General features: G+C 48.7%; 6 protein-coding genes across 6 annotated transcripts; 2 read left to right on the top strand and 4 right to left on the bottom strand.

The window, feature by feature from the left end:
• Positions 1–688: 688 nt before the first annotated feature.
• On the top strand, positions 689–2,679 carry EV420DRAFT_1678962 (uncharacterized protein; the record flags this gene model as incomplete). Its single annotated transcript, XM_060479189.1, has 14 exons — positions 689–995; positions 1,052–1,094; positions 1,161–1,233; positions 1,284–1,333; positions 1,385–1,408; positions 1,458–1,494; positions 1,544–1,596; positions 1,647–1,729; positions 1,782–1,935; positions 1,993–2,089; positions 2,138–2,209; positions 2,257–2,321; positions 2,372–2,486; positions 2,539–2,679. The coding sequence occupies exons 1-14, from the start codon at positions 953–955 to the stop codon at positions 2,677–2,679; spliced, it is 1,050 nt and encodes a 349-aa protein (XP_060331068.1). The 5' UTR covers positions 689–952.
• Positions 2,680–3,657: 978 nt separating this feature from the next.
• Positions 3,658–5,594, bottom strand: EV420DRAFT_1678946 (uncharacterized protein; the record flags this gene model as incomplete). Its single annotated transcript, XM_060479188.1, has 11 exons — positions 3,658–4,235; positions 4,304–4,365; positions 4,418–4,514; positions 4,582–4,801; positions 4,862–4,944; positions 5,002–5,054; positions 5,106–5,142; positions 5,202–5,225; positions 5,281–5,330; positions 5,382–5,454; positions 5,509–5,594. The coding sequence occupies 11 exons, from the start codon at positions 5,592–5,594 to the stop codon at positions 3,935–3,937; spliced, it is 1,086 nt and encodes a 361-aa protein (XP_060331067.1). The 3' UTR covers positions 3,658–3,934.
• A 1,526-nt stretch (positions 5,595–7,120) lies between these two features.
• Positions 7,121–7,600, bottom strand: EV420DRAFT_1229888 (uncharacterized protein; the record flags this gene model as incomplete). Its single annotated transcript, XM_060466534.1, has 1 exon — positions 7,121–7,600. A coding segment is annotated over one exon (480 nt), but the record flags the coding sequence as incomplete, so codon positions are not given.
• A 1,978-nt stretch (positions 7,601–9,578) lies between these two features.
• Positions 9,579–10,586, top strand: EV420DRAFT_1308323 (uncharacterized protein). Its single transcript, XM_060468524.1, has 2 exons — positions 9,579–9,760; positions 9,810–10,586. Exon 2 carries the CDS (start codon positions 10,023–10,025, stop codon positions 10,416–10,418), a length of 396 nt encoding a protein of 131 aa, XP_060331065.1. The 5' UTR covers positions 9,579–9,760; positions 9,810–10,022; the 3' UTR covers positions 10,419–10,586.
• A 459-nt stretch (positions 10,587–11,045) lies between these two features.
• On the bottom strand, positions 11,046–16,061 carry EV420DRAFT_333654 (uncharacterized protein). Its single transcript, XM_060481740.1, has 6 exons — positions 15,721–16,061; positions 15,541–15,670; positions 15,327–15,494; positions 12,146–15,277; positions 11,949–12,091; positions 11,046–11,893 (listed from the first exon to the last, which is right to left on the bottom strand). The coding sequence occupies exons 1-6, from the start codon at positions 16,012–16,014 to the stop codon at positions 11,225–11,227; spliced, it is 4,536 nt and encodes a 1,511-aa protein (XP_060331064.1). The 5' UTR covers positions 16,015–16,061; the 3' UTR covers positions 11,046–11,224.
• A 1,358-nt stretch (positions 16,062–17,419) lies between these two features.
• EV420DRAFT_1642538 (uncharacterized protein) lies at positions 17,420–18,484 on the bottom strand (the record flags this gene model as incomplete). The annotated part of the gene is made up of 3 exons (XM_060477378.1): positions 17,420–17,895; positions 17,952–18,082; positions 18,135–18,484. The coding sequence occupies 3 exons, from the start codon at positions 18,482–18,484 to the stop codon at positions 17,420–17,422; spliced, it is 957 nt and encodes a 318-aa protein (XP_060331063.1).
• Between the last annotated feature and the right edge of the window lie 85 nt (positions 18,485–18,569).

The following is an 18,569-nucleotide window of genomic DNA, read 5'->3' as shown; positions in this document are numbered from 1 at the left end:
TAGCAAATAAGCGCAGTAGAAGGGCAGAAGGACGGCGAATTCTCTTCTCTAAGGAAGAAACAATGATAGAATTTTGGTAGTAAAAGAGCAGGTATAAGCGTAGACGCGCTGTTACCATCATCATCACACTTCCATGATACCAAACATCTGACGGGAGTCCTGGGGTCCGACCGGTGCTAGGAGAACATAAGCACAACACGAAATCAGCAGCCTCGACAGGTAACCTGAAGGTCAAAAATAACTCGAGCCCCCTTTACGAGGGACAAAATTCCTTGGGAGAACCATCATACCTGGAGGTTATGTTCTGCGATAGATTAAAAGTCATATGTCCTGTGGGGTATAAGGATCGTCAATCGGCAGGAGGGCGCCTCGTTTAGACGTTTTCAATCAGATTATATGAACATGGATAATGAATTTCATGGCCATATCGGTTGGGTTGCGCAGAAAGAGACAGGCTGCCGTCACAGCGAAGACAAGAATACGAACATTTGGTCAGACGGTCAAACTCTGGCCCATGATGTCCAGTGGGGGACCGAAGGATCTGAATCTGGAATTTGTCCGTGTTAAAATCAGTGGCCGTTGAAATTCCATATTGGGTGGGTATTGTTGAGGTCAAAGTTTTGCTCTGCCTTTGATTTACGCGATTTCGTGGGTATGGCGAGGAGGATTGGAGGATGGTTTTGGTCACACGCTCAGCCGTAAAATGTCAGGAAAACAGCAAGCGCCGGAGGATAGAAGGACATGGGAGGGTGACTGATCCCCCGATCTTCTCAGGAAGAAGTGTGGCATCCGATGGCAGGTCGTGTAATGTCCGCTCACCAAGGTTTTATAAGGACCCCACCTTGGCTTCGTACGGCGTGCTACCTTTTTCGTTCCCTCCCCTTCTTACCCTTGCTCATCACTCGGTTTCCCTCCTGCCTTTCCTTCCTCCACGACCTCGTCTGGATCCACCATGGTCAACTGGAAATCAGCTGAAGAAATCGTCAACGACGGTGGTACGTCACTCGGTCGCAGATTGACGATGCTCTTCGGATCGCTCATTGTATCTCAGTGGCCTTTTCACGTTTCATGCATACACTATTGGGCCTCTATATGTACGTTCAATCATTATACCTGGATATATGCGCCTTCGAACGACACATTGACGCGTATTCTCGCAGATGGGAGTGGTTCACATCTTTGCCATTCGACTGGCAATACGTCTCGGGTAAAAAGCCGTTCCGGTGGCCCTTGGTGCGTGGTCGAGCTACTCACAGGTCCGTTGATCGCTCACGGCAGCCCAGATCTTCTACTTTTTGAACCGTTACTTCCTCCTCATCGCCCTCATTGGAATGTGAGGATCCCGTTCCTTGCTCTTTATCCCCTGACCTAAACGTTATCTCAGCGCCGTCGCACTGAATGTCACAAAGTAATATCCGCTCCATCACCCTTTGCGCCATTCATCAATATCTTTTCAGACCGATAGATTGTCAAGCTTTGTATACATTCAACCAGGTACACCTCCTTGATCTACGCATTTACCGGCGTCTAATACAGCGTCAAGCTCTTTGGGAATGCTGCGATTGGACTTGCATCGATTAATCTTTCTCTTCGGACGTAGGTGCTGTTTTTGGTTTCAGACCACTTCTTATGTCTCCATTTGACAGAATTGCCGTATGGTCGCGTAGCCTTTGGGTTGTAATCCCGCTTGTCGTGGTTATTATGGGCCATTGGTCTCTGCTCCTTCACGGTCTGTTGAGTTAGCCCACTTTATGGCTGCCGTCAATCTCAGACCTTCGCAGGTGTACTTTTGAAGGCTGAATGGACCAGTGAAGGCGGCTGTGCTATCACTTCAACAGACAACAAACTCTTGGCTGTCACATTCATCTACTCGATGGCTTTTGATTTTACTGTTCTCATGTTGACGGGCTGGAAACTGGTCTTCAGAGCTCCTAGGTCGGTGCTTTGTCTGTATGAACCTCGCTCGTTTCGCATTGATCACCACCTTTCCAGCGCTACCCGAGTTGGCCGCTCTATGCTAGTCACACTGATTTTCGGCGACGGCCTGATCTACTTCGTGATCGCTTTCCTCGCCAATCTACTCGCTACCGTAAGTCTGTCTGTGCTGCTTTTCTGTTTCATGCTCAACGTTCCACAGATTTTCATGCTTCTCAACCTCAATGCTGTCATGTCTATTATAGCCAATGTTCCTGCAGCTGTTGCATCGACTGTGAGTTATCGTATCTATATATTGATTATATCTCATTCTCTCCACAGATTGTGGCCTGCCGTGCGGTACGCCGTTTAAGTAAATATACGTCAGAAGGCCCGGATTTCTTGGGGTAGGGTGGTTCTTCCATACGGAAATATTTAGCTGATATATCTTCTCCAGTACTACCGTGGCTTCAACACTTGCTTTCCGTACAACGACAACGTCAGCAGTACCGCCGAAGCGCCCCAAAGTAGCTACTAATGGCCTTAGTGCTGTTGACGGTGTCCATGTACAGGTGATATCGTTACGAGAATTCTTGACATCTTCTAACTCGGATATTGTTCCAGATGGAGACATTCGAATCTCCAGGAGACTTCGTCGAATACGATGCTATGGGCAATGTCATTAAAGGCTCGCCCGAGAGCATGTTCGATCATGACCCAGAGGCTCAACATATTCGCGACGAGTTCAAGAGGCCTCCATACTAAATGGGCACGGCCCTTTGAACTTCCTGTGCACTTCTTGTTATCGCACTCCACGCTCGTTTTGCATTCGTTACTGGATTCTCGACCTCTGTCTATCTGCTGTCGCCCGAAGAACTCAAAAAGCTGAAACTTTGTGTACGTATCACCGAAGGGGATTGGGTGGGACTTGTATCGATAATTAGACCCCAGAATGGAGGAGAGGGGAAGGAGAGAAGAAGCCAGCAAAAAGATTATATTGCGCACAATACAACTCGATTTGAGTGCTTCGGTGTTTACCTTGCGTCTTCCACTTTTGGACGCTGTTTCTTTGAGGCGTATTTTTGTGAGTGATCCCGTGGGTTGTCATGCGTAACTCAAGTTAACGCTTCTCATAGATAATGTTACCCGGTATACCCCTACGCAGTCTTGTAAAATTAGAAACGCTCGACAAGTGTGAGTTTCAGTGCCTGCGCATCTCTTCTGTGCCATCTAATCAGGCAAATTTCATCCAGATGATGGTGTATACATGATTGTATTTTTCCTTAGTTATGATGTTTATTCTGTGATCCATTCATTATACATGTCGAACGTTTTATCACCGGTGATCTAGTATTGAACTTGAAAGTCCTACAATTGTTCATATCGTTCTGGTTTAAAAAACGCCGACGGAGTGGTCCGCGCTCCAACAGGGATGGAGGATTTTGCATGTGCATCGGTGCGAAATTTGGTGCGAGATCAGTGACAGTTCTTTCGGTTCTTGGTAAAGTTGTCCCTGTCCACTACCCAGTCCTACTTGACATCTCAGTTTCGGCTGCCAGAACGCTGCCGCGAAGCAGTGAAGCAGCAATATGAGACGGAAGAACGACGACCCATATCACACTGATTGAACCTGGTGTCCGTGGCGTCTTCTAGTTACGACAACGCTACGGCATTCGCAGCCATATGCCCACCCAGCTGACAGGAGCTTCTTAATTCCTGCGAATGCGCCTTGCGCTAAATGTGAGGTTGCGGAAGAGGGATTACAGCAACTTTCAATAGCCGCGATTTTTCGAAGTGGGCTCGAACTCGAAGTAAGTTGTTCTGTATTTATACTTGAAGGCGTTGGCTTGGACCAGACGGGTCTAGAACATTGTATATTTGAAGCATTCCGCCGGTACAAGAAATAAACGTCGAATTTACATTACTTATCAGAAGGACTGCCCCGACTATAAGCATCCGTCCTCCAGATTCCAATACAGTTCTATTTCCGTCCCTCCTGCACCCCTTGATACGCATTTTTTTACAACTCCTCATGCTTATTGCTCTCGGAGTCGCCAAATTCCAGGTCATCCACGATCACGCTTCCCCTTTTGTCAGTGGAGTCATCCTCGAAAGTTACATGGGTGGGAGAGACAGTGCCGTTATTGAAGTTGTCAGTACGAGTGAAGGTTTCCATTTGCACGTGTACCCCACTCGTCAGATCCGAGGGCGGCGGCCGTACAGTGGATGTACCGCGCAGAGTGCGACCGCCTACGGCAACTTGATTCATTGTTCGAAATCGCGGTGGTGTATCGTTTGAATTCGACCCTGACCCGCTGGCGCTGTTATGGAAGCATCGTTAGTCAAGGCGCTCGGATCAGGTTGCAGGCAACGTAAGGAAGGAACATACTACACTTCAACGCCTCGGTGGTAGAATTTATTGAGTCGTCTCACAGCACGACATGCGACAATCTGGGAAATGGATAAGCAAGCCAAGTCTAAAAACAAGGGATGATCGGCTCACGGTGCTCCCGATAGCCGCAGGGACATTGAAGATAACACTCATAATAGCATTGAGGTTGAGGCACATGAAAACCGTCGCTATTAAGTTTGACAGGAACCTGTAAATCACAAAACGTTATTAGTCTCATCAGACTATTAGATGGAGGATGCTCGATCGGCACTAACGCAATAATAAAATATACGAGACCATCAGAGAACAACATTCTCGTCAATTGGCTCCCGCCAGAAGGACCTCTTCTCCCGACGAGTTTGTACGTATTCAGCATAAGAATGATGAAGTCGAAGACCATAGAATAAATGAAAGTTGCGGCGAGGATTGTATTGTTTGCCGAGGTGATTACGCAGGTCTCCGTCTCGGGAATCCATTCCGCTTCTACGAGAACGCCTGTATAGAATTCGTGTTGGAGGGCCCAAAATCCGGTGAAAGTATAGCCCCAGAGCGTACCTTGTAGTATCAAAGACCAGTGGCCGAGTATAAGCACAATCAGAACACCAATTAGGATTTTCGATTGGGCGTAAACCGCTACTCTGCATGGAAGAGGCATTAGGGCGAGTTTTTCCCTCGAAGGCAGGAGTTTTGCTCACGTTCGGAGACTGAGGTTGATACTAGCCAGGCCAACGGCGGCATTACCGGCCAGCTGGTCAAGGGGATCAGTGTGGCGTCAGAGGAAGCGAACTATGGAACACACCTGATTGAACGTATACAACGCCTGACAGTTGACTTCCCTTAAAGATCAGTCTCAATAACAAATCCATGTCGGAAGGTGACAACGTCAACTGCTCACTTGGTTATGTTCAGCGCGATTGCACTGTTGCCAAGGTAAGAACCCTCGTTTCAAATAGATGATGAGAAACGGAACGCACATTCCGACGAGCGCAAATAAGAGAAGGTATCTATTGAGGAAGTAGAAGATCTGAGGGTACAATAAGAACAGTGACCAGCGTTAGGAATACATGCCACTTACCATGGGCCAACGAAACTTCTTTCGTCTCGACATGAAATCCCAATCGAAAGAGAGAGAAACAAAAAATTCCCAACTTCGTCATGCAGATTAGCCACGCGGCCCATCCACGACATAAGGCAGCACTCACACATATACCCCAAGTAGCGCGTGCATGAGCTTGATGAAAACATTGTTATCGAGGGTAATTTCTGACTGGGATTTCCAGTCAGGCATCGGGAAGGGAGGAGGGAGGAAGAAGGAACAGAAAGAGGGGGTATAAGTACAAACGGATAAGTGTCACTCAGCCATGCCTAGATGAGAACGCGTCGAATATAAGGGATCAGAACAATACTGTATCCGATCGCGCCGTGTTTCCTCCTTTTGTGATGGCATGATGATAAAATTCCAGTGTGCAAGTGTTGACAGAGTGAAATTGGGAGTAGTTGCACCTAATGGGTTTAAGGAATTCCACGGTTAGGCTGATCATCGGGACACAGGTGGGAGCATGTACATACCTAGAGTTTCATAGGCTCATTGCTTAGAAGTTAGAAAAATGTGCAAGGTCCGAGTAGTCGGTTCGGATGCAGATCACCCGTTTGTCCTATCGGAAGGTCAGGCTGGATGTGACATGAGAAATCCGCTTCCTGGTTGACAAGCTACAGAGGACGTTTCGTTTTGATGGGTGAGTCAGCTGCAAAAGCGGTATCAAGAGAGACCGGAGGTTACGTTTCAGGCAGGGAGCAACCAGCGGTATGATGGTCTGTTTACGGGCTCGACAAATGACGTGATCTTGTGATGAAGAGAATTGCGATCGACGTAGTTAGCCAGATTCATTCTACGTGCGAGTAACTCGGCCTGAGGAAGGGAAACCTGGATCTAAATGGATCAGTGGTACGAATCGAAGACAAACTCAGGCTTTCTGCATTTCTCAGCCCCAAACATGTTATGCCGTTACAGGTGCCCTAGTCTGAGCTTTGAAAGAGAGACATGTATTTCGGTAGCCAGGAACTTGATTGAGACCGAAAATATGATACAAAATGATGATATGAGAAGACGGTGGCTGCGCGAAGCTTTATTGATAAATACGATGGATAAAGGGTTTCACCTTCATTTGGCAACTTTGAGCTGTACCTGTAGGTTCATAGAAGTTCGACAGTCGGTCCACCTTCGGAACCACAAGGGAAAAATTCGTACCTTCGAAATGGCCTTCGAAATGGCATCAGAAATAACTTATGAGGCTTTCTGTACGTCAGAGTACAGAGTTACGGAGCATCGGCTGCATCCCGAAGCACTCTTTATGAGGTTGTCCAGGAGAGTATTATCTCGAACGGCTCCGCTCAGTGGCGCTTCACTAACTTTGGAGGAAAGGTCCTTGATATAACTGACCACCCAGGCATACACAACTTGGCCGCCGGGAAGACCGACATCGACGAAAGAGCAAGTGGAGCATGGGGCATCTTGGTCTGGCCGTTCGGCGACAGATCTGGCGATCATCCATAGTGCCGGCAGTGAGGCCATCCAGTACAGGTTGCCGAACATTGGAGCACACTGTTGGGAGGACGAGGAGGGTTGAGCCAAAAAAAATCCAGTAGAAGTTGGAACACCAAATGGGAAAGATGGTGGTGTCGGAGCTGGTGCAGCCAACGATGGACGGACTGACGGTGCTGCGGCACCGAGTGAGGGATTAGACACATGTCGAGTTATCGGACGGTGAAATCTAAGTGTCAGAACTTTCTTCGCCGCATCTCCGCACAGCCGATGTAAGACAAGAGGTTATGATAATCCGTGCCAGTAACACGGTGCAGTTCTTCAATGGGTTCCTCCGTGAATTTCAACGGGTGCTGCAGCGTAAAACGCGCAGCCCGGATGACAATTGCCTGCCACTTATTGGATGTAGCAATGGCAAACACAGCGAGCGGCTTTTGAGAAAGAAGGGCCGAGTTCAAGAGAACATTTTTGATGCGCTCCTGAATGCCGTCCATACAGTACTGGTGGGCGAGTTGAAACGCTACGTCAAAGTCCCCGATCTCCATTGTTGGCAAGGCAATCGGATAAGAAAAATATAAAAGACTTCTAAGCGATCGACCATCATGGGGCAAGGGAGCTACTGGGAGCCCATTTCGCGTTTCTACTGGAGTATTTTGCGGGGGAAAAAGCCCCGCAAAGAACGGTGAAGCAGCTGTGAGGTATTCTCTTTTGATATAAAATTCTGTTTCGTCTGAGGACAAAATTACGGTGTCCGGTTCACGCCCTTCGTTGTACTCGAATGGAGTTCCGACAGTGAGCGATCTTGTAGAGGGCTCTGCGACAGACATCCAGAAGACAGAAATCACACGTAAGAGTATTAGCGACGTGTGCGAATAGAGATACCTTTCAGTCGTAAAAGGACACTGAGAATGGAGGTGGCCAGTGGCGAACGGTCCGGAAAGCCATGTGGCGTAAGCACTAACACGTGCCTCGAATTCCAGCTTACGGCCCGACTTCAAGTTCTGAAGCGCTCCGAAACTGTCGAACGTCCAATTTCGACAACGATGGATTTGACATCCAAATCCAACGATTAGGCATTGCTTAGCGGATCGCAACTTCCGACTTGCCAGGCATATAGGGTCCAGCCAGTCTTGTTCTAAGAAGCAGTTTTCGCCCGGGCCGTCGTGCGGCAGTATGTTTCTGGATCCTGGCAGATATTCACATACACTTTTATACACTGGGCAAGCGTTTCATGGATAAGGAACAGAAAAACTACGATTCTCATCATACGAAAATCAGCAGGCTTGTCCTGACTACTTAAGCCAATGGACGGGGCTCCGTTTCTGCTTGTTCCATGCTGCCTCGGAGTCATTTCCAGCGAAAGACCTTAGCCCACAAATCTTTGCTGGTGCTCCCCTACAATAATCCCCAAGAAGCGGATATCTTCGTTGGTACGGGGATAATTTTTCGACCTTATGAATTATCAGAATTGTTCCCCTACCCATCGTCTTCTCACCCGCGCAAATATCAGACCCTGCAAGTAGCTTACCGCATATCACCGTGGCGCCAGAGTGGCGCGAGGCTCCCTGGGACAAATTTCCTTTTGGCTCCGATAACGCCATACAGTGCTACATCCTGGAAAAGGTTCGTAATCTTTCCAACACCAACAACGCTGAGTTCTCTTCTTCTAAATTAATCCCTTGTGCAGCGATGAAGGTGTCTGTAGTCACCGCCATCTTCCTGGCTGGAAAACTGTCACCAATCAAGCGGCCAAGCGGGCCCTTGCTGTCCCCAACGTCGACAAGCGGAACTACGTTATGACTCGCAACAATGAACACAAAAACTATCATCGTCCACACGTTAGCCACTATAGACAGTATTGCCTTGCGCGTTTACTCGCAGGAAACTCAGACTCTGAGTTCTTGAACGGCCGTTTCTGGTGTTCTCAGCCTTGTGGGAAGGACCCTTGGAAGGACCTGGCTATAAACATATTACCCAGAGCGCGCGAATACCTCGGTTTCTACCCCCCTTGACGGCATGGTGAAAGTATCAAAACGGCCACCCCGGTCAGAGGCTGCTATGGACGAAGGTCCCACAGGGAAGACTTTCATCAAGAATTTTAGCTAGTAGGATTGAGGCGTGGAGAAAAGGTGCCTACCGGATTATTTATCCGTTCGTGAGATTGTTCACAGATGAGATCGAACGGATTTCGAAGGTATAGTTACTTCTTCATTCTGATGTTCTCTTTGGGCTTATCATTACTGTCCAGGTCGAACTCAATATGGATTGATCGAAGCTGATTTTCTTTCGTAGGAGGCTCGTGATGTCGTGTTCCTTGTTGCAGGACCGACGTTCCCGCGTGCTGTCTGGAACTCTTTGGTATCGTTGTATTGTGTTCTAGAGCAATCCCTTTGCTAGGGAAATGTTACCGTGGACAATCTCTTGATCCTATGATATTTAAAGAATGCCCCTGGCCACCACTAATCGTTCCCTTTGCATGTTCATAAAAGACCCTGCGGCGTGGGTGTAAAATATCTGGCGCCAATGCATTACAGCATCTATAGATACGGGCCCAGCACCATACGCATTTCTTCCCAAGCCGCCCTTCTCTTAGGCTTCTGATTGCTCATGATGTAATCCTTTTCGTTCACAATGCAACCCTACCGCTTGGAACAAGATATACCCACTTAGAGATTTATCCGGCGTAGGAAGTCAGGATGAAAAACATTACCTTTTCTCAAAGTTAAACTGACGGAATTGAGGGAGATCCTAAACTTGCGTTATAGGCGACTACTAGTACCTCGCGAGCAACAGAGAGACGTTCACCAACTATTACGTGGATAACGCGCTGTAAAAGCGATTCCTCCAAAATAACAGTAGAAGAAAACATTGCATTACCGAGTTCTTTCCAGACGTTGAAAGGGGCGGTCCCGGTCAGTGGTGATACAGGTGCGACATAGCAGATGAACTGATTAGTCCAAGGCGCCAAACAGAACGGATGAAGTATTTCGAGCTTGAAAATTGCTTGGAAGAGGAGCAAGATTGGAGAAAGAAGTCGGAGAGTTGACGTCCATAGAATTTCCTTGGACCCAGGCCATCATGCCGCGCCGCCTCGCTACGCGCCGTTCAATGTATATATGCGACGTCGCCCAATATATATTGACATGGCTCGCGTAACTCGCTCCAAATTTTAGCATGCCAGAGCTTACCGTTGTACGAGACTTTAACACATCATGGTCACCATCCTACACCCCCGTCGCAGTCTTCATCGAGGGGACCTCAGGCATAGGCGAAGCGATGGTTAAAGCCATCGCTCACTACACCAACGGCCTCATTATCATTGGCCGTAATCGGTCCACCGCAGAAAAAACCTTCGCGTCTATTCCCAACACGGCAGAAGACCCAGTTCTACGTGAATTCATCCATTGCGACGCGGTGCTAATGACCAACATCGAGGTCCTCACGAAGCAGATATCTGAACTTGTCTACAAGCCTGTCAATTTCCTTGTCTTACCGGCAGGGTACTTCCAGATATGGACTGGGAGAGATGAGACAGAGGAGAGGATCGATAGGCTGCTGAGCTTACGATAATACTCACGACGGTTCAAGATCATTCACGAATTACTTCCATTGTTAACTCCTTGGTGCCGCCACAAGTGTACCCGTCCAGCGTCAATTGTGATGACTTAGGAGTGAGAAAGTCGTGGCGGGGAGGCTACCTGGTTGGCATTGCAAGTGCTCCATACAACGATATCATGGTTGAAGTAAGCCTTAATCGTGAGGTGATCACGTCGAATAATAATTTACGAACAGGAATATGCCAAGTGTATAGTATTCAGGCACATATGGCCTGGTTTGTCAATACTGCCGGAGTCAACAACTATTCTTACTGCCTCCTGCGCCTATTCTTGCCTCTAGTGGATTTCATCATCCGGCGGTTCACGACTGCCCCCGAAGAGTGTGCAAAGTACATGCTCTTCGCCTTACTTGAGGGCAAAGAAGGTTTCTATCTGAGGGATTACAAGGGAAACGCGTGTTAACTCCCATCCAGGTGGTACTCTTTTTCCAGGGAACAAAAGCAGGCCGTCTGGGATCACTCAATAGTGACAAAATGTGGATGACTGAGTTTTCTTGAAGGAGCGTATGGATATTCAGTATTATGTCGTAACACAAGAAATGGATAAATGGATAATACGAACGAAATGCGCTTCGGGAGAGAAGAAAACTTGGAAAAAAAAAGGAGCGATAATGGTATAGTCATAATATGGCAACAGGATTATCAAGGAGCATAGGCAGAGCAACGTATGTGTAGTATGAAACAAGGGGAAAAAAATGAAATTGCCATGTACTAAATCAACTGTTCCAATCCGATGCAGAGAATGCAGAATGATAGATCACTACGTGACTGACGTTTTCGCAGAGCGTCGCGACCCAAATCGAAGCTTGCCGTCACTCCGACCCCATGAAAACAGGGTTGCGCTTCCACTTTCGTGAGAATTTGTGCTCGATCGGAACGACCACGCAGACGGTGATACGGGCCGAGCCTGTTCTGAAGGACCAGCGGCATTAGGATCAAGTCCGCTCCCGTTATGATGGTGGTGGTTATGATGTCGCCCAGAATGGCCTACGGTATGTCTTCCATCACAACAAGCACGCACATTCTCCAACCCTTCAAAACCATTCTCGTCGTCAGACTCGCCATGCAGCTCAAAATCGAGGTCCTCGTCATCTCCATGCACGTCCACGAAGGATTTCGTCGGGCTGTAAGGACTCTCCGGACCGCTCCACCGTAGGTACTCTGCAGCCGGTGTTCCGGACCGCTTGCCAATGGAACCACCAACAGAAAGTTGCGATCTGCTCCGTTTGCCTCTTGGTGTCGTGTTGAACATGTCTACTGCGCGCCGCGTGCTCCGTCCACTTCTCTGACTTTGTGGGCTCGACATGATAGGGCGTCGGTCGTCATCAGCAAAGTCACCAAGAGACATCGGACTGTCAGGAACTGTAGTGGCATTCCCCGGAGAGTTGACATTGATGGCGTTTGGTCTTGACAGTAGATATTTCAAAGCCTAAAGGGGGATCAGCTTTGAAAATCGGAAGAGATTAGCAAGTAATCAGACAAACATTAAGCCATATGTCATGCCGCTCCTTGGTCGGCGCCGTAATCTTCATTTCTCTCTGAGGGGTAGACACCACGACACTATACTGATACAAGCCTGGAGGCATCGGGTTAGGATCTAGGACGGATCGCACCCCCTCGATATAGGCTAAAGCACCAGATTAACCGGGAAACACGGTACGGAATGAGGGGAAATACATACCACTCTTTGCACTGGACTCTGATACATTTGATGATCCCGGGTCCGCCGAACTCCAGTACAAAGTCTTCGTATACGGATGTACCCAGAAAAACCTCCGATGTCTTCGCTCTCCGTACCCTTTCCCGATGGTCTTCCTCGTATATTTGTACAAGAACTCTCCGATCATTGTTTGCGTGATAGAATGGATGATCGCCGGATCCGTGGGATGACCTTCTCCACGTCCAGGAAGATCCGTCGCCCTATTCTGGGGCGTTGTTGGATTGCGGAACGGATTCTGATCAGAGGACATCGATGATCGAGGCGACCGGTCGGTTACTAGTGACGTCGTCGACATTTCTCTTCCGGTTCGGCCGTGAGGGACGTACAAGGCTGCAGCATTCGCGGCAGACCGGAAGCTACTTGTAGATGGCAGAGGACGCAGCCCTTGTTGCATAGGTGGCATGCTAGATCCATGTGATCGAGGACCATAAGTAGTCCTGCTGATTGAAAGCACAGATCCGAAAGTGGGGGTAATTGCACGTTGAATGAGTTCTAGAGGCGGGGGCGATGATGGACGTGGAGGAGGAACATCATACGTTCCAGTTGAGGTAGTGGGTATTCTTCGCTCGGGTATGAAACTCGGAGGAGGCATGCTTCCCAGGGGCGGGGGAGCTCGGGGAGGTGGGGGCAGTGCCATCATTGGTGGACGAGACTTGTCTACAACAGCCAGCGTAGCTGCCTGCCCCTTCGGGGTCGGACCATCATCAAAGATGGACGAAAGTGCAGACTCAATAGACTGTCTACGGGAATCCGTTGAGGTGCGTTGATGACGAACACTGGCATCTCTGAATATATGAGAAGTAGGAGTGGGGACGGCGGGAGGTATAGTTGATGGTCCGTTGGAATTGGACGCTAATTGCGGAGAGGTTGGGGGAATGAACTGGAACTGTTGGGAAGTAGATCCAACTCGGTAAAGTAAAGGAGCTACGGGAACGGCTGGTGTAGGGAGAGGTGGCTTCCATTCGTCGGTTTGAATGGACATCTCTTTGAGTTCAGGTTTCGGTGGTGGTGCAGGGGGTTCTCCGATCAAAATGGCCTCGATAGACTTGGAATCATATGAGACAGGCGGGGAAACAAATGCCGGGATAGGAGAAGGCAAAGTACTAGCCAATCTCGATGCCTTGATGCTTTCGGCATCAGTATCATCGTCGTCATTGTCTTCATATTCATTGTCGGTCATGGTCATCACAGAATGGAAATCATCTCTGGACTCGGAATGCATGGAAGACATTCGAATGGAGTGGAAGTCATCTCTTGATTGTGAAGGTGTCGATCCCAACATGATACTCTGTCGAGCATCTTGATAATCTTCCATGTCGGTTTCGGTACCTGTCTCTGTATCTGCGTCTGACTCCTCTCCATAGGAAGAACCAATGAAAGTACGCGGTGAAGTCTTGCTGGCAGTAACGGTTGCATTGGACGCCAATCGGGAACGAGAACCACTGGCAGGGGAATCACGTTGCGTGATGGTAGTACGCCGCACTAGTGAATCGGCAGCAGGCGGCAGCGAGGCTTGGACATCGATCTCCTTTGTAGAGACGCGAGGAGTCTGGGATTCTGCTTGCACCATCAAGGGAGAAGGCTCGGGATCTGTGCCCATTCCTGCATCGCGCAAAGCAGGTTTGGAAGCAGGTTCCTCGACGTCAGTTTGTGTAGACATATCAGACGTCGAGATGATTGCGGGGCGGGCTTCTGGTTCAGATTGAATTCCCATATGCGCACTCTCTTTCACAGATACGGGTATGGCTTCCAGTGTCTGTTCCTCCTCAAACTCGGTTTGACAACCAAACTCGGCTGTTTCAACCTGTACCAATTCACCAATGCTATCGCCGTGAGGAGATACACCACTGAGAGCAAAAGTCAAATCTTCCGGCTGTCCAACTAACGAAGGAGGTCTTCCTTCTGGGAACGCACCACCGCCTCTGGATCTTCTTCCGACAGTACCGCCTCTTGTCGAACGACGAAGAAGAGATTGATGTAAAGGACTAGTATTGGGAGGTATGGAACTGGTTGACGGCGTTCGCCGAAGGACGTTGGCGAACATAGGATCCATACCGTCTACACTTGCTACACTTGAACGCCTCGATGGTGACTCTGCTGACGGCTCGATATCGGCCTTGAAGATATCTTCGTCGTCGTCCGGTTCTCCGGTGACATCCTCCATGTCGTCTTCGTCCGCGCCTTGGAAATGGATGGGAGGTACAGAAGCACGGCGCGTCGGGGACGCGTCATCGTAATACTCACTGACCGATGATGGACTATCAGCAGCCATAAGGCGTTCTGTCAAGGTTGGACCCCGTCCTCGCACACGACCACGGCCACGTCCCCGTCCTCTACCCCTCAATCTGGTCGACGAAGAGCGCGGCTTGATATTTTCTTCGTCCTCATCATCGACGTCCTCAAAGCCGTCCTCTTCATCTTCATCTTCCACGGGAGTCCCTCTACCCTTGCCCATTCTTTCCCGCATTAACCCACCCTTCAACGTCGCAATTTGCCGGTGTGCATGCGCTAAACGTTGCTTCAGAACCTCAATCTCGTTGAGCGGATGATTGGCAGCAAGGAATGGTGATCTTGACATAGGGCTCTGATCGGGTGAGAGGTCTCCATCCATTTCATCGCCAAACAGTAACGAAGTGTCTGCCTTGTTTCTCCTGTTTGTCGAGGCAGCGCTGCTGAAAACGTCATCACCATACCCAGCGGGGGTAAGATAGTCCTCGTCTGGACGTCCCTCGGTGGTGTTAGGGGTCGCCGGACTTCCGAACCGACCAAACTTCCTGCCAGCCCTTTCCTTCTCTGCTTTGAGCCTATCTATGGCCTGTTGCAAATCGCTCTTATCCCGCGCCAAAGCCGCGGCATGCTTGCGTGCCAAAGCCACGTCAGTTTCATGCTTTGCTGTGAGGTCCTCGATAGTACTTTGAAGCTGGGCATTTTCGTTTTTGTACTGCTCGGAGGCGTCATGGGAGGCAGCGAGAAGTTTCGTGAGCCGTTTTTGTTCTGAATCAAGGCGCTGAACGGTGGATTGGGTATCGGCATGTTGGGTACGGAGGTCCTGGAGGCTAACTTCGAGATTCCAGTTCTCTTCTTTGTACTTGTCTACCACTAAAATTTAGTAGCCACTGAGAAAAGATAAGCTAGGACGTACCGGCATTTGCTTCTTGCTGCTTGAGAGCGGTTCGAAGTGACTCCAATGTACCATCAAGATCATCCTTCTCCTCTTTCATGTCCTGAATGGCCTTGTCTCGCTCGCCGAGAAGACTTTGAAGCCGTCGTACTTCATTGAGAAGACCACTGCCAATTTCAAAAGCAAACTCTGGTGGAATTGTAAGCAAAAGAAAAGGAAAGTATTCCATACGCACCGACGTCGTCGGCACGATGTGCAGCATTCTTGGCCCGCCGAGATTGTGCAGCGGAAGTGTTGGTTGAAGTACGCGAACGTTCTGGTTCGTCTCGAGGTAAGTCGGAGACGGCAATAGAGGAGCATTCCATCTATCAGAAGCTCTTAGAGCAAAATGAGGGCGACATGGTGTAGGACGTACTGAACTGTTGAATGCACTTGAAAGTAATGCATTCTCCGTATCCCAGCTCATCATCATATCAGTAAGCTCCTGGTATTTCAGTACCGCCTCAGGTTCAACGTCTTCATCGTCTGTCTTGTCGGCTTCGACCTCTTGTAGCTGCCGGATACGATCCTCAAGTTCCATTCGTTGGGCGAGAACCCGCTGCCCAAAAGTCGCGGCTTGCTGGAGCTGTTGCTCCTTGCTATCAAGAAGACTCTGGAGGTGAGATTTCATGTCGCCAGCAGAAGAGAAATGGCCGTTGACGCTGGCCATGATGGCTTGCACGTCGCCGTCGACGTCGTGCGCGGCGTCAAGATCCAAGAAACGACAGGGACTGGAGACGAGTTTCCCGCGGTCATGTGTCATTGTGTATCAATCCTAATCTGGTAATGGCAACGTCGGAAGATCTCAGATTTGACCGATCCCACCTTCGTTGAAGGTTCGTCCAGCCAAAATAAACATACTGTGCCCTTATCATTTCATACAAAATCATCTAGAATGCCCAGGCTGTATACTCATTTTTGCTTTTTTTTTCTTGATCCAAGCGATGACAAAAGTACTCCGATTTCGGGCCATTATTTCCTGACAAACAGCCTGTTTAGCAACGTTGTATCCCCCTCTTGTCAAACGATCCCATTTTTAATCTCTATGATCCAAATCGGCACTCGCTTTGGCTAACAGCTCTTGTCCAATCGTAGTTAAGCTAAAGGGTTTTAACGAACGCACAAGCCCGTGTCTTTCATGTGAACTGCTCGTGCTTCTGGGGGGTCATTATGCGGTTTTCTCGTGACTGGGTTCTGGTAATGCATATAGTGGGATCACCCGCATTGTAACCGCTGAAAACTCCGCCACAATACATACACCGCCCGCTAAACCATAAACCCAAGTTGGGCTCAGTTCAACATGTCAACTGATCGCGATGTGAAAATGAACGTTCTGGTCGAGTTTTGGTTCCCAATTCAGCTGGACCGTTCCAAGCCGTGACATCAATGGCACTATGAAACTGGCGATAATGGAAGACGGATTGATATCAGACAAAAATTCCCAGCACCATTTCATCGTTATACTCTCTTATTCCTCCAGTTGCTGCCTCGAAATCTGTATATATCTTTGAAGCCTCAGCAGAGTTCATTATGTACAAAAGACACCACAGAATTCATTCCACCGAATACTAATCTAATCTAACAATATACTCGTACCCTACAAATAAGGTATTCACGCAGATATCGCTTCCATCGCTTCCCATCTAGACACAAGGAAGATGGGAAGCGTCGGACGCCACTTTCCCTGGACTATCGCACTGCTCTGTAATCTCGGTCTATAAAACCCTCCTCGGGTAACTTGATTCATACAGAATCAATTATACCTTTCCTCGAACTTATTTGAATACATTTTTCCCTACCAAGGCGTCGCCCCTACATCCATTGCCCGGTTTTTCGTCGCTGTACAGGAATATTGTTGGTTTGACATTTGATCAAGTCCTACGCGTAGGTGACTCGGCGTTTATGTGAAGATCAGTACTGGCATATAGATTACATGTTGTCTGTGTAATCGCCCTTATGCTCTTGGCTGGTCAATTATCGTGGGGTCGACATCTTGAAGTTCATAATCTGATCCTAAAGTCTTCGAGCGTGCATCTGTGCTATAGTCCGGCGGTTATTCGGTTAAACCTTACGAGTCAAAAACAAATGACAATGACTCGCCTCTCCAGATCATCTCCCCTGGTCCTCATATTCCCCCATTTCATCTTTATGATATTTAATAACGCGGCTGCGGGCCTATGCTCCAACGAATCCCCCTTCACATGTCTCATTTCCTCCAATACTGTCTTCCAAAGGGTTACCAAAGGCCCTGCCACTAGAATCATCGCTATGACCTGTCCGAAGGTCCATTTATCGTTTCCACCCTCCACGATATCTGTGTTAGAGGATACCATTAGCTCAACCATGCATGTGCTGAGTACCAGAGAGAAGAGGTTGAGTGCTGTCAGCGCAGCAACAACGGCATTGAGGGAAGGCTTTCGTGTGAATATGGGTGTCGGGCTGGCATCAAACCAGGCTCGCAGGGCCGGGTGGAAGCGAGCGGCGAAGCGAAGACATAGAAAAACCACCCCGACAGTAGATGGGACAACAATTGCAAGGGTCCACACGCCAACTGTTATAAAAGACGAAGATCAAGAAGGCTCATAATGAATTTGTTTGAGTACGCACGTATGTAAAGGACTAAGTAACGTATCCATCCTGTTGGTCTTGCGAGCACAAATAACGCAAACTTGACCTGATCATTGCATTCACTCTGGACGCCAAAAGAGTGCGCAGTGATCCATATCCATAGGTTGACCCTGAACGCACGAGCATGAACAGTAAGTAATAGGAGAGTGACAGAGAACATACGCGACATATGTGACCCCATGCACACTAATGCCCAGCCTGATCTCGTAAGAGAGTCGTTCCGTCCATGACAAGAACCCGTAGAAGGATGACATGACGAGAACGGGGAAAGCGAGCCAAGTTACAATGAGCGCATGATACAGCGACAGCTGCTTGTAATCCACGATTGCAGCTATCTGCAGCCCAAGGGAGGTTACTATAGCAGCCCACCACGAGTCGACAGCCCTACGTGGAGAGACAGCGAGAGTGATTATACCTATGAAAAGCTGTAGATAAGTCGCAACACGTATTCCTATGCCATCAATGTCTGGATTTGAAGCGAAAGGGAGAGTGCAGACAGGGGAAAAGGCCATGATATTGGAAGACAGAGAGGTTAGTCCCATCTCTAAACTAACCAAAGCATGGTCAGGGTTCAAGGCAACCAAATCACAATTGAGC

Source organism: Desarmillaria tabescens (genome assembly GCF_030435595.1).
Source record: "Desarmillaria tabescens strain CCBAS 213 chromosome Unknown EV420scaffold_16, whole genome shotgun sequence".
Classification (NCBI taxonomy): domain Eukaryota; kingdom Fungi; phylum Basidiomycota; class Agaricomycetes; order Agaricales; family Physalacriaceae; genus Desarmillaria; species Desarmillaria tabescens.
Note: the sequence above shows the minus strand (reverse complement) of the source record. Positions and strands in the feature narration are given on the sequence as shown.